We start from the raw sequence: 22,720 nt of genomic DNA on the forward strand, positions 1-22,720 counted from the left end.
TCAAAATTCAAATCGATATATACTTACCAAAAGTGTCAAGTGTGTAAAGACCTTTATTTTTTCTGCGAAAAAATAAATTTTCTACAAAAAAGCTGGTAATTTTCGGTGGCAAAAGTTTGTGAAGTGAAATTTTGAAATTTACAACTCGAATTTTTATAAAGATTAAATATACTGTTTTGAATTTCACAATCAGCTCGTTCACATATACCTACTTATTCAGATTACGTTCATATATTGTTTATTGATCCAAACTTGAAGAATTTTATCGAAAGGATGCAACGTACCCATCTCAATAGAGGTGTAAAATAATCGATTAATTTTTCATATTTTTTTTTTCAAAGGTTTTTTGGTGGTTGAGGAAAAAGGCGATAAATTCAAGCAATAATTTTGGCATCAAGTCTGTCTTAAAATCTTGCTAGCCGTTGAAAAATGAACAACATAAAGAAAAAAAATCAATGAAAAAAACATATAAATAGTCAACTGAAATAAATAAAAATAGGAGAAAAAGAAGAAAAAACGAAAAGAAAAAAACACAAACAAAGTCGTAAGAAAATTTACGATGTAAAACGAGAGAATTAATTTTTTGTACCATTAATACTTCGGAGACGGAACTGATACTGAGAACGTACATTGTAACACCGACTTCCACGGGAGGCCCTGAAATCCAAATCACTAATATAGCCTAAAAATTAGCGACTGTTTAGGACGAGATGCAGGTTAATACTCGTTTGTATGTAGGTACATTTTGCTTAATAGGTACCTTGTCTCGATGTGTAGAGTAACCTCATCGTAAATAGTATAATTATCGTATTACCTATCGAATTTACCATTTTGTGTGGTCGAAGGATCGTATTTATACGAGTAGATAAATATGAGACTCTGAAGAGGAAACTTGTCGTCAAAAATGTTGGTAACATTGAACAAAAATTTCGATGTAAACCAACATTATGTATGTATTGTGCTTACATTAAAATTTTCATTTTGAGATACTCTTCAGATTAGTAATAAGCAACTTGCGCCTATACAATGTATTATGAAAAATTCAAAACATAGAGTTCTCGTTGAAGTGCTGGGTATTCTCACACCCCGTTTTCGGGTAAATAGGTTCTAGGTAGTGCTGATGTCAGCATAATCTTTGTTGCAATTGCGTACGATATTCATAAAATGAAGCTATAGTCAGACGTAGTACGCAGGTTAGGGGTAATTGATGAAAAGATTAGAAGACGATTTCATCATTATGAAAACGTTCAAAGTGCATTATTTTTATAAATTGGTACGAGCACAAATGGTATCAAATAATATAAAGTGCCTGGTCTAATAATGGAATGAATTCTACACGCCAGATTTATCAAAGTGTTTTGTGAAGTATTTTAGCGTATTTTCCAAATGCTGTAACTAACTGCCACGAATAGTTTCATCTGCTGTCGGATGAATGAAATATATACTTGATGGAGGATAAGAGAAATGAATTCATGTACATGCTAATAAACGTATCGCTAATTAGGTAACAGGTAAAGGTATCTTTATCGTTTGCTTCGATTAGTGATTCGCCTGGTTTTTTTTTTTAAACCCACACGTCATATTTTGTGGGTTAACTTGAAACTTTATTTAACCGCGTATCTTGTTATCTTGTTATGACGTAAGTATTAACTATATATTAGCTAAAATAAACATAATTATTCTGTAAACTTAGCGACTATTTGTAATTACAGGTATATTATATATTATATCTAGGTATACGATGTTCACGACCCCTCAAGATGCCTCTTAGTTTGTTAAGTACTTGTTTCAAAATCGAGCCTCCATAGAGACAGTGAGAGATCGAATCCAAAATCAGCGACCTCATCGCAGCTCTTTATTATTTATAATTTTTTTCCTAAATTATTGTGGGGGAGCGAGGGGGGGTTTAATAATTACGGAGGGGTCTTCTTTGCTACATATTTCGACCACCTAAAACGTTTAAAAAGGATTAAGAGCATGAGAGCAGTTGAATGAAAAAAAAAAAAAATATATATATACTTATCCTAATATTCGAATTCGACGTCTTTGAATTTTAATAACTTACCTATCTGCAATGTGTTTGAATTTTTGCAAAAACTAAAGGCTGCTGTGCCCTGTAGGGGTGTTTGGATCCTATATTAAAAGTTTGTTCGTAGAAAAGTAAGAAATATTGTATTCAATGTTTGGCATTTTTTGCCTGACTACTAGCAAAAGTTAACCTTTTTCCAACAATTTCAAATTGTTCCAGAAGGCATTGTATGTACATAAAATAATGAACGTCCGCATCTGGAAATTTTATTCTGGAATAAGTTGGAAATTCTGAACCAATCAAGTCAGGTGAATCATGAAACTGAGGTAATGCAAAGTGCACTTTTTTTACCAATTGAAAATTTCAATTTGAAAAAAAAAATACAAAACTTCCAAAATCGCTTATTTTGCAGAAATCTACTCGAAATTTTCTCCTGGATTGATCTCAAATAACTTTAAGCCAACCTGGAGCCTCCTTAGCAGAAGCAAGTGATTCTTAAATGTATTGAAAAGTAAAACTTTCACTGCGAAAATACCTATAGGATATGGCGCAAAAGAGAATGGTCAGAAGATTGGTGCAAATCAGTGTTAATTCCACTACACAAGATGGGTGATATGAAAAATCGAGCTAACTATTGCCCAATAGCCCTGATTCCTCATGCCAGTAAATTGATGCTCTGAATGATCAACAACAGGATCAAGGCATACTTGCATAGGCAGATTCCATCTGAACAGGCAGGTTTTATGCATGGAAGAGGTACAAGAGAGCAGATTTTGAACATCAGACAAATAATCAAAAAATTTTGTGGATTCAACATCCCTGCTGTACTATGCTTTTTTGACTATGCAAAGGCCTTTGACTGCGTCAATCTGACAAAGCTATATGAGATACTACACGAGATGGGACGATGGGAGTTCCAGAGCACCTAATTGAGCTGATCAAATCGCTGTATGACAAGAACAAGATAGTGGTGAGAGTAGGTGGAGAAGAGTCAAACCTGTTTCAGTCAGAATGGAGAGTAAGGCAGGGCTGCGTACTCTCACCTCTGCTGTTCAACATCTACGACGAGTACATCATGCGAAAAGCCTTGGAGAACTGGGAAGGTGGCATCAAGATAGGAGGAAGAAGAATCTCCCATCTCTATAGCGCTGATGATACCACCTTAATAGCCACAAATGAAGAGGAACTGGCAGAACTATAGGTATGGAAATTTGCCATCTTTGGTTATAGAAACCAATTTTTAAGGACTCAATTTATTAATACAGTGGCGTCGCAATAAGTGAAACCTCAATATGTGAAAAAACTCAATAAGTGAAATAAAAACCTCCTTCACTTCACCTTGGACCAATTTTACATGTAAATCAACCTCAATAAGTGAAAAAGGCTACCTCTTTAACTGAAACTAGGATTTATCCCAAAATCATCGTCTTTACCTCTACAAGTAATGTAGTGTTGGCCTAAGAATATTCTCAATGCGCATAATCTGAGAATATTCCCGCATATTCGCGAATATTGTCAAATGCTAGGAAAATATTCTCTCAAAAAAATGAAAAAATCATGAATTTTTTCAAAAAATTGAAAGTTTTTTTTTTACAATTTTCCCACAATTTACAAGTTTTTCAACCACTTTTCTTTATAAATTTCCAATTTTTCTTACTAATTTCAAAGTTAACAAAACCTTTTTTATGAAAAGTTTCCTATCATCTCTAAACTTAGTTAAATGTTCTAAACATTTGAAAAGAATACCTATGCATACTTATTCTTGTGCACGCGCAAGCAAAAAAAGAATATTCGCGAATTTGCCCAACACTATCTACAAGTGAAATGTTGTCTGTGTTTTACCTCTATAAGTAAAAATACTTCTTTAATTGATAGGCACTGACTCATTCAGCCTCTATAAGTGAAAGAGAACTTGTTAATACCTAGCTGAGTGTTACAATTCCTGGAGCAGCAGACGAATCTGCCTGATGAATACTTCACTTTTTTGATTAAAATTGAAACTGTGGCAAATTGTTCAGCGCAAGTAAAATCAAAAATTGATCAGTTTTTCAAATGTATCAGTTTATAAAAGAAAAAAATCAATAAAAATTCATTTTTTTCTCCTTTTTTTATCCAAACTTTGATAAGTGAAAATTAACCAAAAAACCCCTTTGTATGGGAAAAACTCAATAAGTGAAACAAAAATTTTCTTCCCTTGAATTTTCACTTATCTCGACGCCACTGTAAGTAATACAGCCATTTTACGTTATTTTTTTACCTCATACTCATTTTAATTCGCAAACTGGTATTTTTTTGATTCCATTTCATTACATGACTGAAATGAAAAAATCACATCACTGTTAAAACTACGAAATGTATGACTGAAAATGGCGTATTTCCATCCCGGGTATCTAGTTACTTAGCAGAACTGATCAAGCGAGCCAGGATGGTTAGTGAGGACGTGGGACTCTTCATAAATGAGGGGAAAACCAAGGTTATGGTTGTTGATTCATAAATGAGGGGAAAACCAAGGTTATGGTTGTTGATAGAGCTGGATACCTACTAGAATCGGAAGCCCTGAATGAATTTCAAAAAGTTAACTCATTTATTTATTTGGGTTCACTTGTGGATGCTGATGGAGGATCAGCCAAGTAAATTAGAAGAAGAATAGCTCTTGGAAAAGCAGTGATGTCTCAGTTGAGAAAAGTCACCACCAACTGGAAAATCTCCATAAAAACAAGGAAGAGACTAATAAGCTCAGTAAGCGTGATTGTGTGAGCACGACACGGTGGAGCTATTCTTGTGAAAATGATTGCAAGGAAACAGGAATTGCCCATTTCCTCAGTAAAAACTCACCAAATAAAAGCGCAAATGCTTCCACTTCTTGTGATATTGAATCCTTTTGTTTCAGAAAACATTATTTCAAAACACGAGTTCACAAAAGTCCATCAATTGCGAAAATTACGCTCAAATTCACTTGTAAAATACAAGTTCCTGTTTGCCTGTTATCATTATCATGAGAATAGCTCCAAAACGTGGGAGTCACGTGATCAAACTTACTGAGCATCTTGGGATGCTAGTTTTTCCAGTTTTCTTATATGGAGTGGTGACCTGGACATTGAAGCAACCCTATTGACAAAATTATGCATAAAAACAGGTGTGTAAATGCGTATGCGTGAATTTGGACTTTTTTCAAAAAAAAACATGCGGTTCAGCCTGCGAATAGCATGAGTAAAAGTAATGTTCAAGCATGTAAAATGAAAGAAAAATTGAAAAAAAATTTGCCCTGAGTGGGGATTGAATCTGGGACCCGCAGTTTCTATATTTCCGCGTTACCTATAACCCACTCAGCCACTTCGCTGCTTGCAAAGAGTGGAGTTATTTCCACATAAATGTTTGTATGTTGTGAACTTATTAAATTTTTAAATTTTTCTCCAAAGTCCAAAAAGTGCAAACATTTATGTGGAAATAACTCCCCTCTTTGCTAGCGGCAAAGTGGCCAAGTGGGTTAGGTAACACGGAAAATAGAAACTGCAATTCCCAGGTTCAATTCCCACCTAGGACAAAAAAATTTTTTCAATTTTTTCTTTCATTTTACATGCTTTAACATTACTTTTACACATGATATTCGCAGGTTGAATTGCATGCTTTTTTTGAAAAAAGTCCAAATTCATGTATTGCTTGTGCTATGCATAAAAGCATGCGTTTTAGCATGCTATCGCATAATTTTTGTCAATAGGGAAGATGACCGAAGAAGAATTGATGCCTTTGAAATGTGGGTATGGTGCAGGATGTTGAAGATACCATACACTGCGCACCGAACAAATGCATCAATTGTGGAACAACTGCAAGAATCAACCAGGCTAAATAAAATAATATGTGAAACCAGGATAATGAGTTATTTTGGACACGTAGCCAGAAGAAGACCAGAAAATATCGAAAAAGGAATACTTGTTGGCAAGGTCCCCGGAACAGGAGGGAGAGGAAAATCTCTAACAAAGTAGACTCGTACAGTCTGGAAAATAGTTAGCTCAGTTGCGACTGAGGCCACGTGCTCAAGACAGAGAAGAGTGGCGGTCGTTATTGCGGGGGACACTAGTCGCTTGCGACTATGACGTTGGTGATGATGATGATGATGAGATACACGCGAATTTATGCTAACGTGAACTCACCACAGGTTGCCTATATCATAAATGGAAGGGATTACGTGAAAACTGGACACCCTGTATAATGTAGGTAGCTTACGCATCTCTCATTTCACTGCTAACAAATAGTACCGAATACACCGAGCGACGACGTCAGATTAGCCAAAAAATAAAATACTCGCAGCTACAGCTATCGAGGAACCGTATTATAGTATACGAGTATGGTACCTATAAAACTTGATAATTAAAACGTACGAAAAAGGGTATACGTAGTGTATACAACGGGGGCGGCGTCGTCGTCGTCGTATTATTTTAAACTGATGCTGATGCGAGCTTCAACTGTTAAGTTGAGATGTATGGTGTTGTTGTTTTGTCAGAAGTCAAAACAGCCAAGCAGGCAAACAACAACGAGAGCGTAATCGCGTATCTGTATAGCGTATAGCTTTAGCTATCTGTTCGGCGCTAAATTTGCGTTCCAGCTCAGCCTGTCGCGTCGCAGCCGCACCGCACCCATGTCGTTTACACTTTGCTCTGTTAGGTAGCTGTTCAAATTTGTCCAGTCTTCGTTGAAAGTGTCTTCGAGCAAAACAAGCTCATTTTCGTTTTTGTCGTTTATTTTGATTATTTTTCTGTGTTTTTTCCTCTCCCCTTTTTTGAACTGCTGTATGTAGTACGAACGAATGTATTCGTTTTGTTTATAGCTGCGAGCGAAATGATTCGCCTTTACTTGGCATCTTCTTCTATACTCTTCCATATCTACCTATATGTAAACGTATAGTAGGTGGCCTATAGGCATTAGGCAACACAGATACACCACGTAAGTACGAGTAAAAGAGTACTACGATGAGGTAGCCCATACTACATATACGAGTACAGCATGTCGTTTGGCGTGCTTCGTCGCACCTAACGACCTGCAGCTGAACGACCGCTGCCTTTGCCATGCCATGCCACCGCACCACATCTCCAAGTCCGGCACAGTCTTGCGCATCTATTTTGCCACTTCCGCTCCTCTTTTACATATACACGAGTATATCTCATTCGTATTGACGTTGCGATCTCGCTGGCTAGCAATTTTCTTCGCTATGTTCGATAGGTACGATAAATTCGCTCCTCGTCGTCTATTGTTAGGTAGGTAGGTACGTAGGTACTTTGACTTTGCTCATCGAGCAATGCCTTCGAAATGTTGAGACGGTTTCACGCAGTCGATGCACCGCGTGCACAATGCACATGGTTCTGCTTGCTACGTCAAGTACAGTTACGATTACGAAGGTACATTGACAGCCAGATTCGTGAGCGAGGTGTCTGGTATATTCAAACAATTTGGATGCAACCAGAAAAGTTACGTCGACAAGATGCCTGTACCGAAAATCGCAAGGGAAATGTTTTTTCAAACAGTGATGTTCGACTATTCAGCTCGATTTATGAAAGTATGCTGTACCTTATTAAATCATAAACGTGTAGAAACGTGCAATATTGTCCCTCACATGGGAGATTCTCCAGAAATTTTTTGAAACGGATAGCTTTAAATCGAAAGAACACGTGAAAATACACCACCTGTCAAAATTTCAGATGCTACAGTTGATTTTTCTATTTTATTGGCCAATTATTGAAAATCGAAGGGCCCAAAAATGAAGAAAAATCAACATCTTACTAGAAGGCTGAAATTCGGCGTGTACCCTATTTTTGACTCCCTGCGTATCGATTTGAAACGATTTTGAACGGTTTTGAGCAATTTTAAAGCCTGCAGCAGATTTTTGAAAGTTATTGAAATTTCCTCAAAAATGTTACCCAATTATCTTGGCAAGCTAAAATTCATTTTATACCCTAATTTCAACGTGCTGAGTTGACCGGAGGTGGACTTAAGCCATTCTAAACTCTTCGGCACTAGTTTGGAAATTACAGATTTTCTTCAACATGCAATAAATTTTTGATAAAGTCCGTTTGATTTTGCCAGAATTTCACGAGGACGAAATTTAAGAATATTTTACTCAATTTTCGCTAAAATTGGTCAAATTCTATTTGTTTTCGATCATTTTCATCGATTTTGACGCGCTTTCAGCGTATTCGTGTCATTTTAAACGCGTTTTTCTAATGATTTATTGCGAAAATTTTGCTCAGTTTTGATTAATTTTTCGGGAATTTCATCAGTTTGATCATTTTTGACGATTTTAACGTTTGTGTTTAATGTTTTTCTGATATTTTAATAGGTTTTAACCATATTTTGCTCATAGTTAATTCTAAATTTTGACAATTGATGCTAAATGTAGCCGCATGTCATCATCAGTTTTTGATCATTTTTATTTTTTAAATGTGTTTTCAAAGTGTTTAGTTTGTGTAAATTTTGACAAATTTTTCTAAAATTTTTCAAGTACATATTTTTGGGTCTCGAGGACTATTTGACAATTTTGACAAAATTTTGCTCTTTTTAACAATTGTGTCGAAAATGGACTCTTGTTGACTATTTTACCCAAAAATTCACGCTTTTTGGCAACCTTTACACAAAATTGACATTTTCTTACTCGTGCAATGAACACAAAAAAAAAAACAGGACCTTAGAAGTAAGTAAATTTTTAAAAAAAACAACAACACTTTTATTGTGCAATTTTGAAACAAAAAGAGGACTTTTTAGAAACACATGAAGTGAAACTCAATTCTTTTTGAATGTCTGGGGTGGAGACGGAGTAAAAAGGAATGATGGATACAACTTTCGAGAATTAGCGTGCCCACCCCCTCCCCCCATTCCCAGAAAAGAAGTGATAAAAAAATGGTCTCGAAGGAAGCAAGAAATTGATACTCAAGTTATATCCTGAAGATCACGAACACAAAATAATAAATCTAGATCAAAAATTATTCATAAATTAGATGATTTGAAATCAGCGTAAGTACAGGGTCCGCCAACGAAGTGTATCACATTTGTTTTTCAAATAAATCGGCAACACTGATAGCTACAACGCTGGTAAACGCATCATTTGATAGCCAAAACTGCTCATTTTTTTTTCTTGGTAAAAGTTTAATTTCTGCTGATTCACTTGTAACGATGCCTGAATGGAATGAACAACATTACAGTCATTACATACAGAGTGGCTAAAAAGTTTGTTCCGATTTTCACATTTCAAAAAGTTTTAGTTTTTTGCCAAAAAATCAAAAACTAAGCATCCTAGAAAAAAACTAACGACATCATGTCGATTGGAAATTTAATTCTCTACAATTTTCTTCGACTTCATTTTTTCGTAGGACGCTTCGTTTCGCCTCCAGATTGATTTTTATGAGCTCAGTTTGCAAATTTTTCAAAAGTTCATTTCAAAAAGTTTTAGTTTTTTGCCAAAAATCAAAAACTAAGTATCCTAGAAAAAAATTAACGACATTATGTCGATTGGAAATTTAATTCTCTACAATTTTTCTTGACATAATTTTTTCGTGGGGTGCTTTATTCCGCCTCCAGACCGACTTTTATGAAACGAGTTTGCAAATTTTTGAAATGAACTTTTGAAAAATTTGCAAACTGCGTTACATAAAAATCGGTCTGGAGGCGGAACAAAGCACTCTACGAAAAAATTAAGTCGAAGAAAATTGTAGAGAATTAAATTTTCAATCGACGTAATATCGTTAGTTTTTTTCTAGGATGCTTAGTTTTTGATTTTTTGGCAAAAAACTAAAATTAGGAAGAAATAACTCTTGCTTCTCAGTTTTTACTATTTATTAGTGCAAAGCTTTTCAAACACCAAGTGTTCATCATCAGGCTTAAATCACTATTGAACAAAATAACCAAGTCTACAAGCTTATATACTAGTGTACAAGGGTGTGGTAGTTTAACAGTACAAGGGTGTGGCAGTACAAGGGTGTGGTCATGTGGAAGAGGGTGTGGTTGTAGGTGAGGATGTGGTAGGAGTCATGTCTTCAAGTTTGGTTTTAATAACAGAAAGTAGGATATTTTCTAAGGGTTTTAAGTCATTATTTAGTAAATTTGTTTTGTTTTTCATCATGGCTATTGCTTCCCTAATGTTTAATTGAGATGGTTTATCTATTTTTTGTATGAGGTTCAGGTTTTCAAAGGAAGTAGTGTGGTTGGTGGCAATGAGATGATCTGAGAGAGCAGACTTATTTTCATATTTGTATTTAGCATAATAAAGATGTTCCTTGAACCTCTTTTTGATGTTTCTTTTGGTTTGACCTATATAAATTCCTTGGCAATCTTTACATTTGATTTTGTAGATGCCACTACAGTCTTCAGGTTTGTCTTTGTCTTTAGTGTTACCAAGAAGGTTTTTAATTTTGTTATCATTGGTGAAAATGGGTTGTATGTTGTGTTTTCTGAAGACTGTTTTCATTTTATTTGTGAGAGGGGGATAGTAACTGATCCTAACTCTTTTGACATCATCTTTTTCAGCAATAAAGGTTGTGGCATCTCTGATTAGTTTTTTGTTTTCATGTTTTCTTATAAGTTTTTGGATAGATGTTTTTGTGTAGCCAAGGTTGGAAGCAATAGACATGATGTTTTTTATTTCTTTATTTTGGTTATTTTTATTTAGGGGGAGATTTAAACACCTGTGTATCATGCTGTTGAAAGCAGCAAATTTTTGGTTCCAAGGCTGGAAAGAGTCTGAAGGAATGTAGTTATTGGTGTGGGTGGGTTTTCTATAGATATCAAATTCAAGATGGTCAGAATGTCTAATGATTAACATGTCCAGAAAAGGGAGTTTGTTTTGTTGTTCAAGCTCATAAGTGAATTTGATGGTAGGATAGATTCCTCAATGCTTTAAATAGTCTCTATCCTACCATCAAATTCACTTATGAGCTTGAACAACAAAACAAACTCCCTTTTCTGGACATGTTAATCATTAGACATTCTGACCATCTTGAATTTGATATCTATAGAAAACCCACCCACACCAATAACTACATTCCTTCAGACTCTTTCCAGCCTTGGAACCAAAAATTTGCTGCTTTCAACAGCATGATACACAGGTGTTTAAATCTCCCCCTAAATAAAAATAACCAAAATAAAGAAATAAAAAACATCATGTCTATTGCTTCCAACCTTGGCTACACAAAAACATCTATCCAAAAACTTATAAGAAAACATGAAAACAAAAAACTAATCAGAGATGCCACAACCTTTATTGCTGAAAAAGATGATGTCAAAAGAGTTAGGATCAGTTACTATCCCCCTCTCACAAATAAAATGAAAACAGTCTTCAGAAAACACAACATACAACCCATTTTCACCAATGATAACAAAATTAAAAACCTTCTTGGTAACACTAAAGACAAAGACAAACCTGAAGACTGTAGTGGCATCTACAAAATCAAATGTAAAGATTGCCAAGGAATTTATATAGGTCAAACCAAAAGAAACATCAAAAAGAGGTTCAAGGAACATCTTTATTATGCTAAATACAAATATGAAAATAAGTCTGCTCTCTCAGATCATCTCATTGCCACCAACCACACTACTTCCTTTGAAAACCTGAACCTCATACAAAAAATAGATAAACCATCTCAATTAAACATTAGGGAAGCAATAGCCATGATGAAAAACAAAACAAATTTACTAAATAATGACTTAAAACCCTTAGAAAATATCCTACTTTCTGTTATTAAAACCAAACTTGAAGACATGACTCCTACCACATCCTCACCTACAACCACACCCTCTTCCACATGACCACACCCTTGTACTGCCACACCCTTGTACTGTTAAACTACCACACCCTTGTACACTAGTATATAAGCTTGTAGACTTGGTTATTTTGTTCAATAGTGATTTAAGCCTGATGATGAACACTTGGTGTTTGAAAAGCTTTGCACTAATAAATAGTAAAAACTGAGAAGCAAGAGTTATTTCTTCCTAATCTAACAAACTTCTCGCTAAAAGGTTCTTTTTACCTTTGAAAAAACTAAAACTTTTTGCAATGAACTTTTGAAAAATTTTGCAAAATAAGCTCTTTTGTTAATTCCACATTTGAAAAACAAATGTGATATACTTCGTTGGCGGACCCTGTACACAGTAAATTTCAGCTTTCCAACTTCGTGGGTAGGTATTGCGGTAATTTCAACTTGAAAAAACTCTGCTGGAGGTTTCTAGAACTGCTCAAAACTGATTCGAAACCATTTCCAATCGATTCAGGTTATGGAAAATAGGGTGCATACAAAATCTCAGCTCATTTCTATCTCAATTCAGTGTAAAATTTAGATTTTTCGCCCATTTTTGAGCTCAAATTAGATACACAGAGATAGGCTATTCAAAAATTGACCAAAAAATGCATTTTAGCTCCTGAAATTCTAGCTGTCGATGTATAGTTATTTTTGTATGCTTTTTCAATTTCGTTTTGTCTATTTCGAAATTTCCTGAACATTCGGAATACCCCTCTCGCCAAGATGAAATGATTTGCTCCTGTTGTTTCGTGATGCTCAAGTTTAGTATATGTATAGATATACCTACGTGAAGTTTTTCGAACAAGCACTGCTCAATAATAAGTCTATTATGCTCTGATGGTTGAAAACTACGAATAAATGTTGCATGGTGCCATATACGTCACTGTGCCTCGGTTACATAAAAAATATTATCGGTACCTAAGTATAAGAAGGTAATAATATGGGTATATTATTTACTCAAAAATGCCTTTTATATCCAAGCTGTGTACTTTGGTTGCATTATTAATGAAAAAAAAATAAAAAATAAATGTAATTGTTCTCGTTACTATAGGTAGAGATATGTACGTATACATACAATGAATTATAACATAATGTCTAAGTAGGCTATAGATAAGTTAAGTACCTACAATAAGCTTAATACTTAATTACCTACTCGTACGATGAGAAACCTACGCAGGAATAAAAGTTACCTACATAATAATGTGAATTGTGAATTGAATTTTTAAAAAAATCAATAATATATTATTTTGTTAATGACTGAAAAATATTGATGAAAAAAGACTATTTATGAGGTTGTTAATAATTATTAAGTAAGTATATGCGCTATACGTATACGAAAGTGTTAAGTTTTTACTAGAGAAGTGGAAATATAAGTACCATTTTAACTTCTGACAGGGAACTTATGCTGAGAACGTACATCGTAACTCCGACTTCTACCGGTGGACCTGTGTGAGTAAACTATTTACATTAACACTGGTCTTTCTTTCAGGTACATTACATCGATCGTTTAATGTTTTTTTTTTAAAATAATATTGATAATTAAATTTGGAATTTGAGAATGAAATTACATAATTTATGTATTTTCAAATTTTGCTATAGATCGTATGTGTAAATTTTACTTTATTTTTGTGAAATGATTTTAGAAAAAAAGTGCTTTAATCGCGAATAATAGGTACCTATTTCTGTGCGATTTGTAAAATTAACCAAGTTTTTAACTCGCATGTTCCCTCGTGTCGTGTTGTTGAGAAAAAGAAAAATAATCTTAAAAGATAGAAAGAAAGACTTCAGAAAGTATAAGAAAGAACGGATGTGAAGATGAATAATTATTGAAGATATGGATTACCTTTATTATACGTTGATTATATTAACCCTTAAAGACCCAAGCAAATCCTGAGATGTTATGAAAAAATGCTTTCAATTTCCTGAATAAGATCATCACAAGTATCACTTTTACTCACAGTTCACCCCCCAGCCCCTTGAAGCCACCTCGATAATGACAGACTTATTTATTTGATTATGGTCCAAAATCAAAGAAGTAAAAAACCTGATTGAGTCAATCTTGGAACTGAATGATATAGTTTCACTAGATGTAATGAATGAGTGAAATCATAATTCCAAAGAACACCTCGCCCCTTTTGGGGGGGGGCAAACATTGATAAAAGTTGGGATAAAATACAGCGACCCGTGCTCCATTTTTGGATGAACATATTGATGGATGAGCTTTCACAAAATGAAATCAAGAAAGGTGTGTGCAGAGTGGATCAACGCGTTTTTTAAAAAAAAATTGATAAACTTGTTTTGAAAAAAAAAAACGAAAAAACAGAGCATGAATACGCAAAGTAAATAATACGGAAATATTCTCAAATTGGCCTGAAATGACAGTAACAAAAATTGAAAGGAACACAAATGCTCTTAACGGGGCATATGTTCAGAAAATGTACAATCCACCCGTCAAATTTGTTTATCACACCATGGATATTCGTTCTGGATATTTGTTACCAAATTATTACATCCCGCAAAGGTTAGCAGTTGGATTGCTTATCTGCAGAAATATCAAAATAGGTTTATCTGCCACTGTGTAAAGCTTTACACAGTCAAATTGCACTTGCAGCACTCTCTGGCATTTCATAATGTTCAAGCATTCATGATGAGGTCACTATCCCTCCTCAATCATAGATAATGTACTCATAGTTCTACATCATGAAAATTGCACAAGCAGAAGTTGTCGTTTACAATCATGAGATTGCGTCTAGCTTATCACTCACTACAGGCTTGCGGAACGATAAAACAAAACGGTATCGGTACAGGGTATTGGTATTTCAAATGCAGTGGCTAAAACGGTATTGGTTAATTTCTCCCTCAAAATTTTGGTTTTCAGCATAAGTTCTTCCAAATTTACATGGATTTTATTTCGGTTTTTGATTTTGGTATTGGTATTTTACCAACATGAAACCAAATTAAAAATTTCAAAATACTTACATGCTAATTACAGAACAGTTTGCCTAAAAATTCAAAAATTGAAAGAGTAAGAAGTGTAAAAGCTAAATTGAGTTGAAAATGAGAGAGAAATGCAGCGACCATATCGATGCTCGTCGCATATCCGCGCCGCTGCTGACGTTCCTGCCTGCATTCCTTCTATTTTCTCCTCGATCTGTTTCTCATACTGTGGCGACTGTACAGGATGCTCGCGTTGCTGCCTACACCGCTGCTTGCTCTCTCTTCAACCAGTTTCCATTATCTTCATTGTCCTGTATCCTGCCTTTTCGACTCGCGTCTGTCCCCGCTTCATTCCGTCGTCATCTACACTCGTTCCTGCGCATGTATCTCTCACATCCTCGTACATGTAGATTGACGACACATAGTTTAGTTCTTCCATGTATTCGGCTATGTGCACATGCCAATAAATATGTTGTAAGCTCAGCCTCGCCTCGACTCTCTTTATTTCGCGCTCTCGTCGATCCTTTCAAATGCCCACGTTACATTCGGGCATAACTATCTCTGCAGAACCACACAACCCCGCAGAAACAACAAAGAAATATGATCATTGAAATAAATGAACTCATTTTGTTTATTGTTGGAATTGTTTCATTTGCAGAAATATGAAAGAATGAATACCGAAATACAGATTTTGAAATAATTTCGGTATTGGTTTTTGGTAGGTATTTGTACCAATTTTGAAAACCTAATCGGTATTTTGTAAATCGGTTTTTCATTTGTCAACTTATTGGTATAGGTTTTCAGTTTTTTCAATTTTTTTCAAAAATTAGGCGGTTTTGCTGGTATTGGTTTTTCGGTATTGGTATCGTTCCGCAACCCGGAGCTTATGACTACTGGATTCAGGGGATTTGAGTTACAGTAAAATGCTTTCAACTACCGTTCAACCACAACTCAGAACTTTTGCAAGTTTTGAGAAATTCCTGCTGAAGTCGATATTCTCTCTCGATATTTGTCAAAAAATAGTTACATCCAGCAAAGGTTTAAAAGTAGGATTCTTTTTCTGCAGAAATATCGAAATAGGTTTATCTGACACTGTGAAAAGCTTTACATTGTCAAATTGCAGCTGTCTCTGGCATTTCATAATGTTCAAGTATTCATGAAGAGGTCACTATCCCTCCTCAATCATAGATAGTGTAGGTAGTTCTACATCATGAAAATTGCATGAGTAGAAGTTGTTGTTTCCGATCATGATATTGACCTCATGATATTTACCTCTTCATGAATGCTTGAACATTATGAAATGCCAGAGAGTGGTGCAATTTGACTGTGTAAAGCTTTTCACAGTGGCAGATAAACCTATTTTGATATTTCTGCAGACAAGCAATCCAACTGCTAACCTTTGCGGGATGTAACTATTTGGTGACAAATATCGACAAAGAATATCCATGGTGTGATAAACAGATTTGACGGGTGGATTGTACATTTTCTGAACATATGCCCCGTTAAGAGCATTTGTGTTCCTTTCAATTTTTGTTACTGTCATTTCAGACCAATTTGAGAATATTTCCGTATTATTTACTCTGCGTATTCATGCTCTGTTTTTTCATTGTTTTTTTTCAAAACAAGTTTATCAAATTTTTAAAAAACGCTCTGATCCACCCTGCACACACCTTTCTTGATTTCATTTTGTGAAAGTTCATCCATCAATATGTTCATCCAAAAATGGAGCACAGGTCCCCCCCCAAAGGGGTGAGGTGTTCTTTGGAATTATGATTTCACTCATTCATTACATCTAGTGAAACTATATCATTCAGTTCCAAGATTGACTCAATCGGGTTTTTTGCTTCTTTGATTTTGGACGATAATCAAATAAATAAGTCTGTCATTATCGAGGTGGCTTTAAGGGGCTGGGGGGTGAACTGTGAGTAAAAGTGATACTTGTGATGATCTTATTCAGGAAATTGAAAGCATTTTTTCATAACATCTCAGGATTTGCTTGGGTCTTTAAGGATTAAAGTTCCAAGATTGACTCAATCGGGTTTTTTGCTTCTTTGATTTTGGACGATAATCAAATAAATAAGTCTAAGATTATCATGGTGGCTTCAAGGGGCTGGGGGGGTGAACTATGAGTAAAAGTGATACTTGTGATGATCTTATTCTGGAAATTGAAAGCATTTTTTCATAACATCTCAGGATTTGCTTGGGTCTTTAAGGATTAAATAGATACGATATTGTACATACTTATGTGTAGGTATGTACATTTTGGGCCATGTAGAGTGCAAATTCCTGTCCTACCTATTATTATTAGGTAATAGGTAATTGCTGAGGTGGTCTTACAGCAAATACGAAATGAATACTGTATGAAAACATTGAGAATATTGACAACGATTTGGTTTAACCAACGTACCAACGGCGATAATGAATAATATGATGAAAAATGATGATTATGATGATGATGATGATGATGATGATATGTTAGATGATTATAATGAAGATGATGATTCAAAATGATGATAGGTAATAATTATGACAATATTTTGATAATGAAGATGAATACAAAAAAGTGAGCTAATCTTTGGTATTGGAATCGAATGAAACTTGTGAAACTTATGCACCTAATACTGAATATACCCAGTAATACTAGGTCCTGGCCCATACTTTTTCAGAAATCAGAAAAGGAAAAAATGCTTAATACATAAGTTGGATAAATGATACTTATTTTAGTTAATAATTATTGTACTACTGATACGCGGTAATAATAACTGTGGCTACCTAATTTTACCTACTGACTAACTAAACAAGAAAGACGATCATCGAACAAAAAAAATAAGGCACGGCTATAGAAATAAGTAGATATACCAATGTAGATAGATTTGCTTTAGGTCTTACAGTGACAAATCTCAGATTTTGTATTCCAACAGATAGTACATACTACATACATTAACATCGTATATTATATCTTTGTCTATCTGTATCTTTACGTGCACCTTCAAGTATAGGAACCTATGTTTTTTTTTTTAAATAGGAATTTTGTACTTATAATAGTTAGTTACACATAAATAATATTATGTGCTTAGCCGTGGTAAAAAAATTCCCTATTTTAAAATGATCAATGAAAATAAGAATAGAAAAAAGTAATAAAAAAAAAAAACAAAAATGCGTTGGAAGACCGTAAACAAATCTACCATACTACAATGGTAGGTGTTAATGTAATATACGTAATTACTCGTACATGTATTTAAGACAATCTACAATGGGCGAATGATAACAGAGCAAATAAAAAGAGGAAAAACGTTCAAAGATAAGTAATTGTTATAAGTGTAACGATTTAATTAAATTTTTAAAAGGTTTTTGTACCATTTGCACTTCAGATAAGGAACTAATGCTTAGCACGTACATGGTAACGCCAACTTCAACCGGTGGACCTGGAAAAACAAAAATATTGACATTTTGCAAACCGTTTACAGGTTTGCCGAAATCTTATCAGTCTGCGGCAAAACGTAACGGTCAATATTTTCTTTTTCAACCTATACTACGGGTAGAGAGTGCGGTAGGAGGGTGGGGGGAGGGGGTAGACGTTGGTTGCTGACTATATTAGGTATGCATTTCGCGTTGTGCTACACTTTTTTTTCTCTATCTGTTTTCTCGCAATTGTACGGCCGGCATTGTAGAAAAAAATGATCTCGCATTTCACAGAAAGAAACTTCAAAATTTCCAACTCCCAAAAACGTGAGAAAATGTGGAAGTCTTTAGGATCTGGAAAGACCCTTCCTACATTCTCACGACTTCATACTCGCGAATCGAATCTCGTCGCATTGAGGCAAAAAAAAAACGCACGTGCGAGCAAATGTCGTTCAATTTTGACAATTTGTCGAGCTCATCTGTAAGTCTGTGGTGGAAAATTTCGTAATCACGATGTTAAAAATGAACATTTGTGTTCAAATAGACATGAAATGCGTGCGAGTGTTGTCTGTGTCTCTGTCTGTGAGCGATATATAGTATTGTGGGCGAGGGTATGTATCGCCATCGCGTTAATTTGTATACAATGTTTATTGGTGTTTGTAGGTCTATATGCGATAGGTGGATCTGAACGTAAGTACCTTCATCTATACACAGGTACCTATACTATAATACAGGTATATGAGAGAATTGCGTGCGACGTTCGAATCGCGTGCCTCGAAATATTCGTTAAATGGCAGTAAATTTTGCACGGTAGTTCCAAACGTTAAACAAGCTTATTTATTCAAATGAGCCTCTAATTCGTCATTTAAATCAGAACTAATAACGCGAATCGTTCGTCTCCCTTAGGTATACCTTTAGAGGTAATGAGTCGCCAACGCGAGTGGCGTGAAAAATTATCTCTTCATACAGGTTTTAGGTAAACGAATTTTCGATAAATACGAGCAAATATGTACCTACTTTAATGTATTTGCGAATCCTACCGTTTTTCAGGTGGAATATTTTTCACTTTCAAAGTACCTATAGGTACGTACTCTTAAAATACATTGAGGGGCGGGGGGAAGGGGGGGTCAATGCAGTTCAATTTTGTTTTTATTTACCTATTTATTAATTTTTCTTTCTCACTACGGAGGTATCTCAACTCGCACTACAATTTTTTCGACCCGGACGCAGCTGGATGGAAAGAGCATTTTTCGATTTACGGTGAATTTTTTAAAATCAAATTGGGCCCGAAAAGGAGGGACAGAAAAATCGAAAAATGTCACCAAATTGGTCTAGAAAGCTAAAATTTAAGATATATGTACCCCATTTTTGGCTCATCAAATCGATCGAAAATAGTTTCGAATCATTTTGAGCAGTTCTGGAGCCTCCAGCAGATTTTTGAAACTCGAAACTTCCATAAAAGTTCACAAAATAAAGATTCGAGGTTTTTCAAAAAAAAACCGCCATAAAATCTGTCCAAATGGAAAATTCAATTTACGAAAATCTGTCGGAGGCTCCAGAACAGTCCAAAACGGTTTGAAATCATTTTCCATTGATTCGGGGAGTCAACAATAGAGAATATACCAAATTTAAGCTTTCTAGATTGATTTGGTGAAACTTCGATGTTTCCCGATTGGTGACATAAAGTTGATTTTATTTTCAAAAATTTGCCAAAAATAAAAAAATGCACCTTAATATCGAAAATGTTGGACTGATTATGTATTTTTGTATGTTTTTTGGATTTACTCGTAGCTTGGTTCGAACCTCATCTCTTTTATTCCCAACCAAGTTCAATTTTTTGATCTACAAAATACGTTTACCCTCTAGAGAGAATGGTCTCGAATTTGTACATTATATTTTAAGTATGTTTGCATCGGCGATGTGTGGAAACTCTGTCTTATGTGCCCTTGGCAGTGACAAAAAAATCATTTTTTTCTCTAAAAGTGATGTTACCTATATTGAAGACTTCTGGCTTAGATCATCGTACGGTTAGGGTGCTCAAAATTTTTCTGGTTAGTCTTCCATTCATTCATTAACTTCCTCACCAATTTTCGTCAATTTCCACAACGTTCCCAGTGTACAGCAATTTTTTATACATTTTTAGGATTTTTCCCTCATATTTTTCTAGAAGGGGGGGGGGAGAACGATATCAGATTTTGTTGTCGGGACTCGATAGTATCCTTGCAAGAGAGGCCTTTCTAGAGAATCGGAAGAGGGGCACAAAACGTACCACGAACCCAAATTTCAACCGTTGAAATTCATTTCTTGATTTTTACAAATTTTGAATTGGGTCTTTTTCCAATAAAAAAATCTAAATTTGAATTAATGCTGTATTTTTGACTTCTCGGGTCGATTGGTGATGTTTTCGAGGTGTTCCGGAGCCACGGGTGGATTTTTGATGTCTCTGGTTTTCAAAAGAAAAAAAAATCTGATATATGGATTTACTTTCTTTGCGATTTTTTCGACCGGTTTTGGCACGAATTTTGAAAATCGTTTTTTTAATTTATTTTATTATTTTTGGGGTGTTTGTAATTGCATGCTTGTTACACCCGTCGTATGAGAGTTTATGGGTACCTATCAAGTTGGTTAGATTGAGTGTTTTGATTAGATCTACGATCTTGATTTATTTTTAATTAGGTAATTTCTATGTCGAATTCAATGAGATAAAAGTGAAGCAATATTATTAATGAAATAAGAAATTAATTGAAAAAAAAATATAATTCAATTACCTAGTATCATATTTTTATTTATAATTTTTCAGGGAGTGTTAATTAATTTCATACTTAACTTACGACCGGTGTTTTTAATTTTAAAAATTAGCTATTCAATTAATTACTCGATTAATAAGTATCACAATTCTTCTGAAAGTTAGATGGCGAATTAAATTATGTCCAATTATAGGTAAGTGTATTTATTAGAACTCGAATACTTTCACTAATGAATGACACTCGTGATCAGAAAATAAAAATTTGTGTTGAACGGTCGAAACTTGTTTCTTCATTCTCTTCAAATAAAAATATGTGATCATTTTGACGAATATTCAAGAAGAAAAATCAAAGAACATTCATCAACATAACCTCATTCACTTACAAAACTCAATTTTTCAAGCATTTTCAAAAAGGGAACACCTAATAGCAGGGTTTTATGATTTTTCCAAGGCATTTGACACCATTAAAAGACAGCATATTATTGATCAACTCCTCTTATGGAATATAAAAGGGAAAATGACAACTTTCATCCAGAATTTCCTCATACACTGACTTGCATATATCCGTTTAGGAAATATAGTTTCACAAATTGTTGAAATTGAAAACGGAGTACCACAAGGCGAAGTCATTAGTCCCACACTATTCTGTGTTGGCATAAACTCTGTAGCAGATGAAATCAACTTCCCAACTGAATTCTCAATATTTGCTGATGATTTTACAATATTTGCATCCTCAAAAAATCCAACACTGGCTGAAGCTGCTCTTCAACAATCAACAAATGAAATAGTTACTTGGTCAAAAGATAAAGGGCTTCAGCTGTCTTGAGAGCAAATCTACCGTAGTTCACTTTTGCCGTGTTAGAGGGTGCAATCACCAAAGCGTAATTAAATTAAAGGATACTCCACTACCTTGCGAAAGCCAAATCACATATCTCGGTCTATGCTTTGACAACAAACTAAACTGGAAAAACCACATCAACCATCTAAAACAAGCATGTAACAATACAATAAACCTACTGAGAAAACTATCCAGTACAACATATGGAGCAGACAGACACTCGATCTCTTCTCAGAATTTATAGAGCTCTGATTTGCTCAAAATGTGATTATGGGTTGCCAACTTACTCATCAGCTAAACAGTCAACACTCAAATCACTGAACATTATTCACAACACAGCTCTTCGACTGGCGACTGGAGCCCTCAGAACTACACTTATAGTATACACTTATTATATCAGGAAATATCTGAAATCCTCCCCTCTATACGATCAAAACTCATCCTTTCAAAATTTTTCATTCATCTTAAAACTGTTGACAGTCTCCCTCTCACCATAGACTCAAAAATTGATCCCAATCTTCCATATGCTTATGACTCATATCTCCATGAAGCCTCTTCCATTCTAAACTCCATTCAGCTATATCCTCTTCCACCATTCTATCCAGAAAATCCTATAAAAACTAATTGTAAGTATAATATTCTCTCATTTGATATATCATTGCTCAAACACACTCAACTGAATACTCAAATCATCAATAACTTTATTGCTCAGTATAATGATTTCATTTCGTTTTAAACTGATGGGTCAAAATCTGTGGATTGCTGTGGTTGTTTGGTCGTTTGTGAATGATTGTGAGGTTTTGCAATTTCCACTTCCCTGCTTGTTCAGTATTCTTTCATGTGAACTATATGTGTACCGATATTTCAAAAGGGCCCATTCAGTCGGTGCCGAGAAGGGTGTAGATTTTATTTTTCAAAAATTGGCACCATCTTCCAAAGTTTTCCAATTGATCTAAACGGTGCGCGAATGTGAAGCTTTCATGGACAGC

General features: G+C 34.9%; 1 protein-coding gene and 1 long non-coding RNA gene across 7 annotated transcripts in view; one reads left to right on the top strand and one right to left on the bottom strand.

Annotated features, from left to right (window-relative positions):
* Positions 1 to 22,720, top strand: part of LOC135841073 (uncharacterized) — a 272,383-nt gene that overhangs the window by 108,859 nt on the left and 140,804 nt on the right. The gene's annotated exons all lie outside the window — the stretch shown is intronic.
* Rdl (Resistant to dieldrin) overlaps positions 1 to 22,720 on the bottom strand; it is an 85,969-nt gene that overhangs the window by 37,784 nt on the left and 25,465 nt on the right. For 2 of the 6 annotated variants that reach the window (XM_065357855.1, XM_065357852.1), the window contains exon 3: positions 590 to 657. In XM_065357855.1, the coding sequence (XP_065213927.1) occupies positions 590 to 657 (68 nt within the window). Of the gene's footprint in view, positions 1 to 589; positions 658 to 13,185; positions 13,254 to 18,102; positions 18,171 to 22,720 lie in introns of all 6 variants that reach the window. The other 4 variants (XM_065357854.1, XM_065357851.1, XM_065357853.1 and 1 more) reach the window with 2 other exon arrangements.

The sequence above is a fragment of the Planococcus citri genome, chromosome 3, assembly GCF_950023065.1.
Source record: "Planococcus citri chromosome 3, ihPlaCitr1.1, whole genome shotgun sequence".
Lineage (NCBI taxonomy): Eukaryota > Metazoa > Arthropoda > Insecta > Hemiptera > Pseudococcidae > Planococcus > Planococcus citri.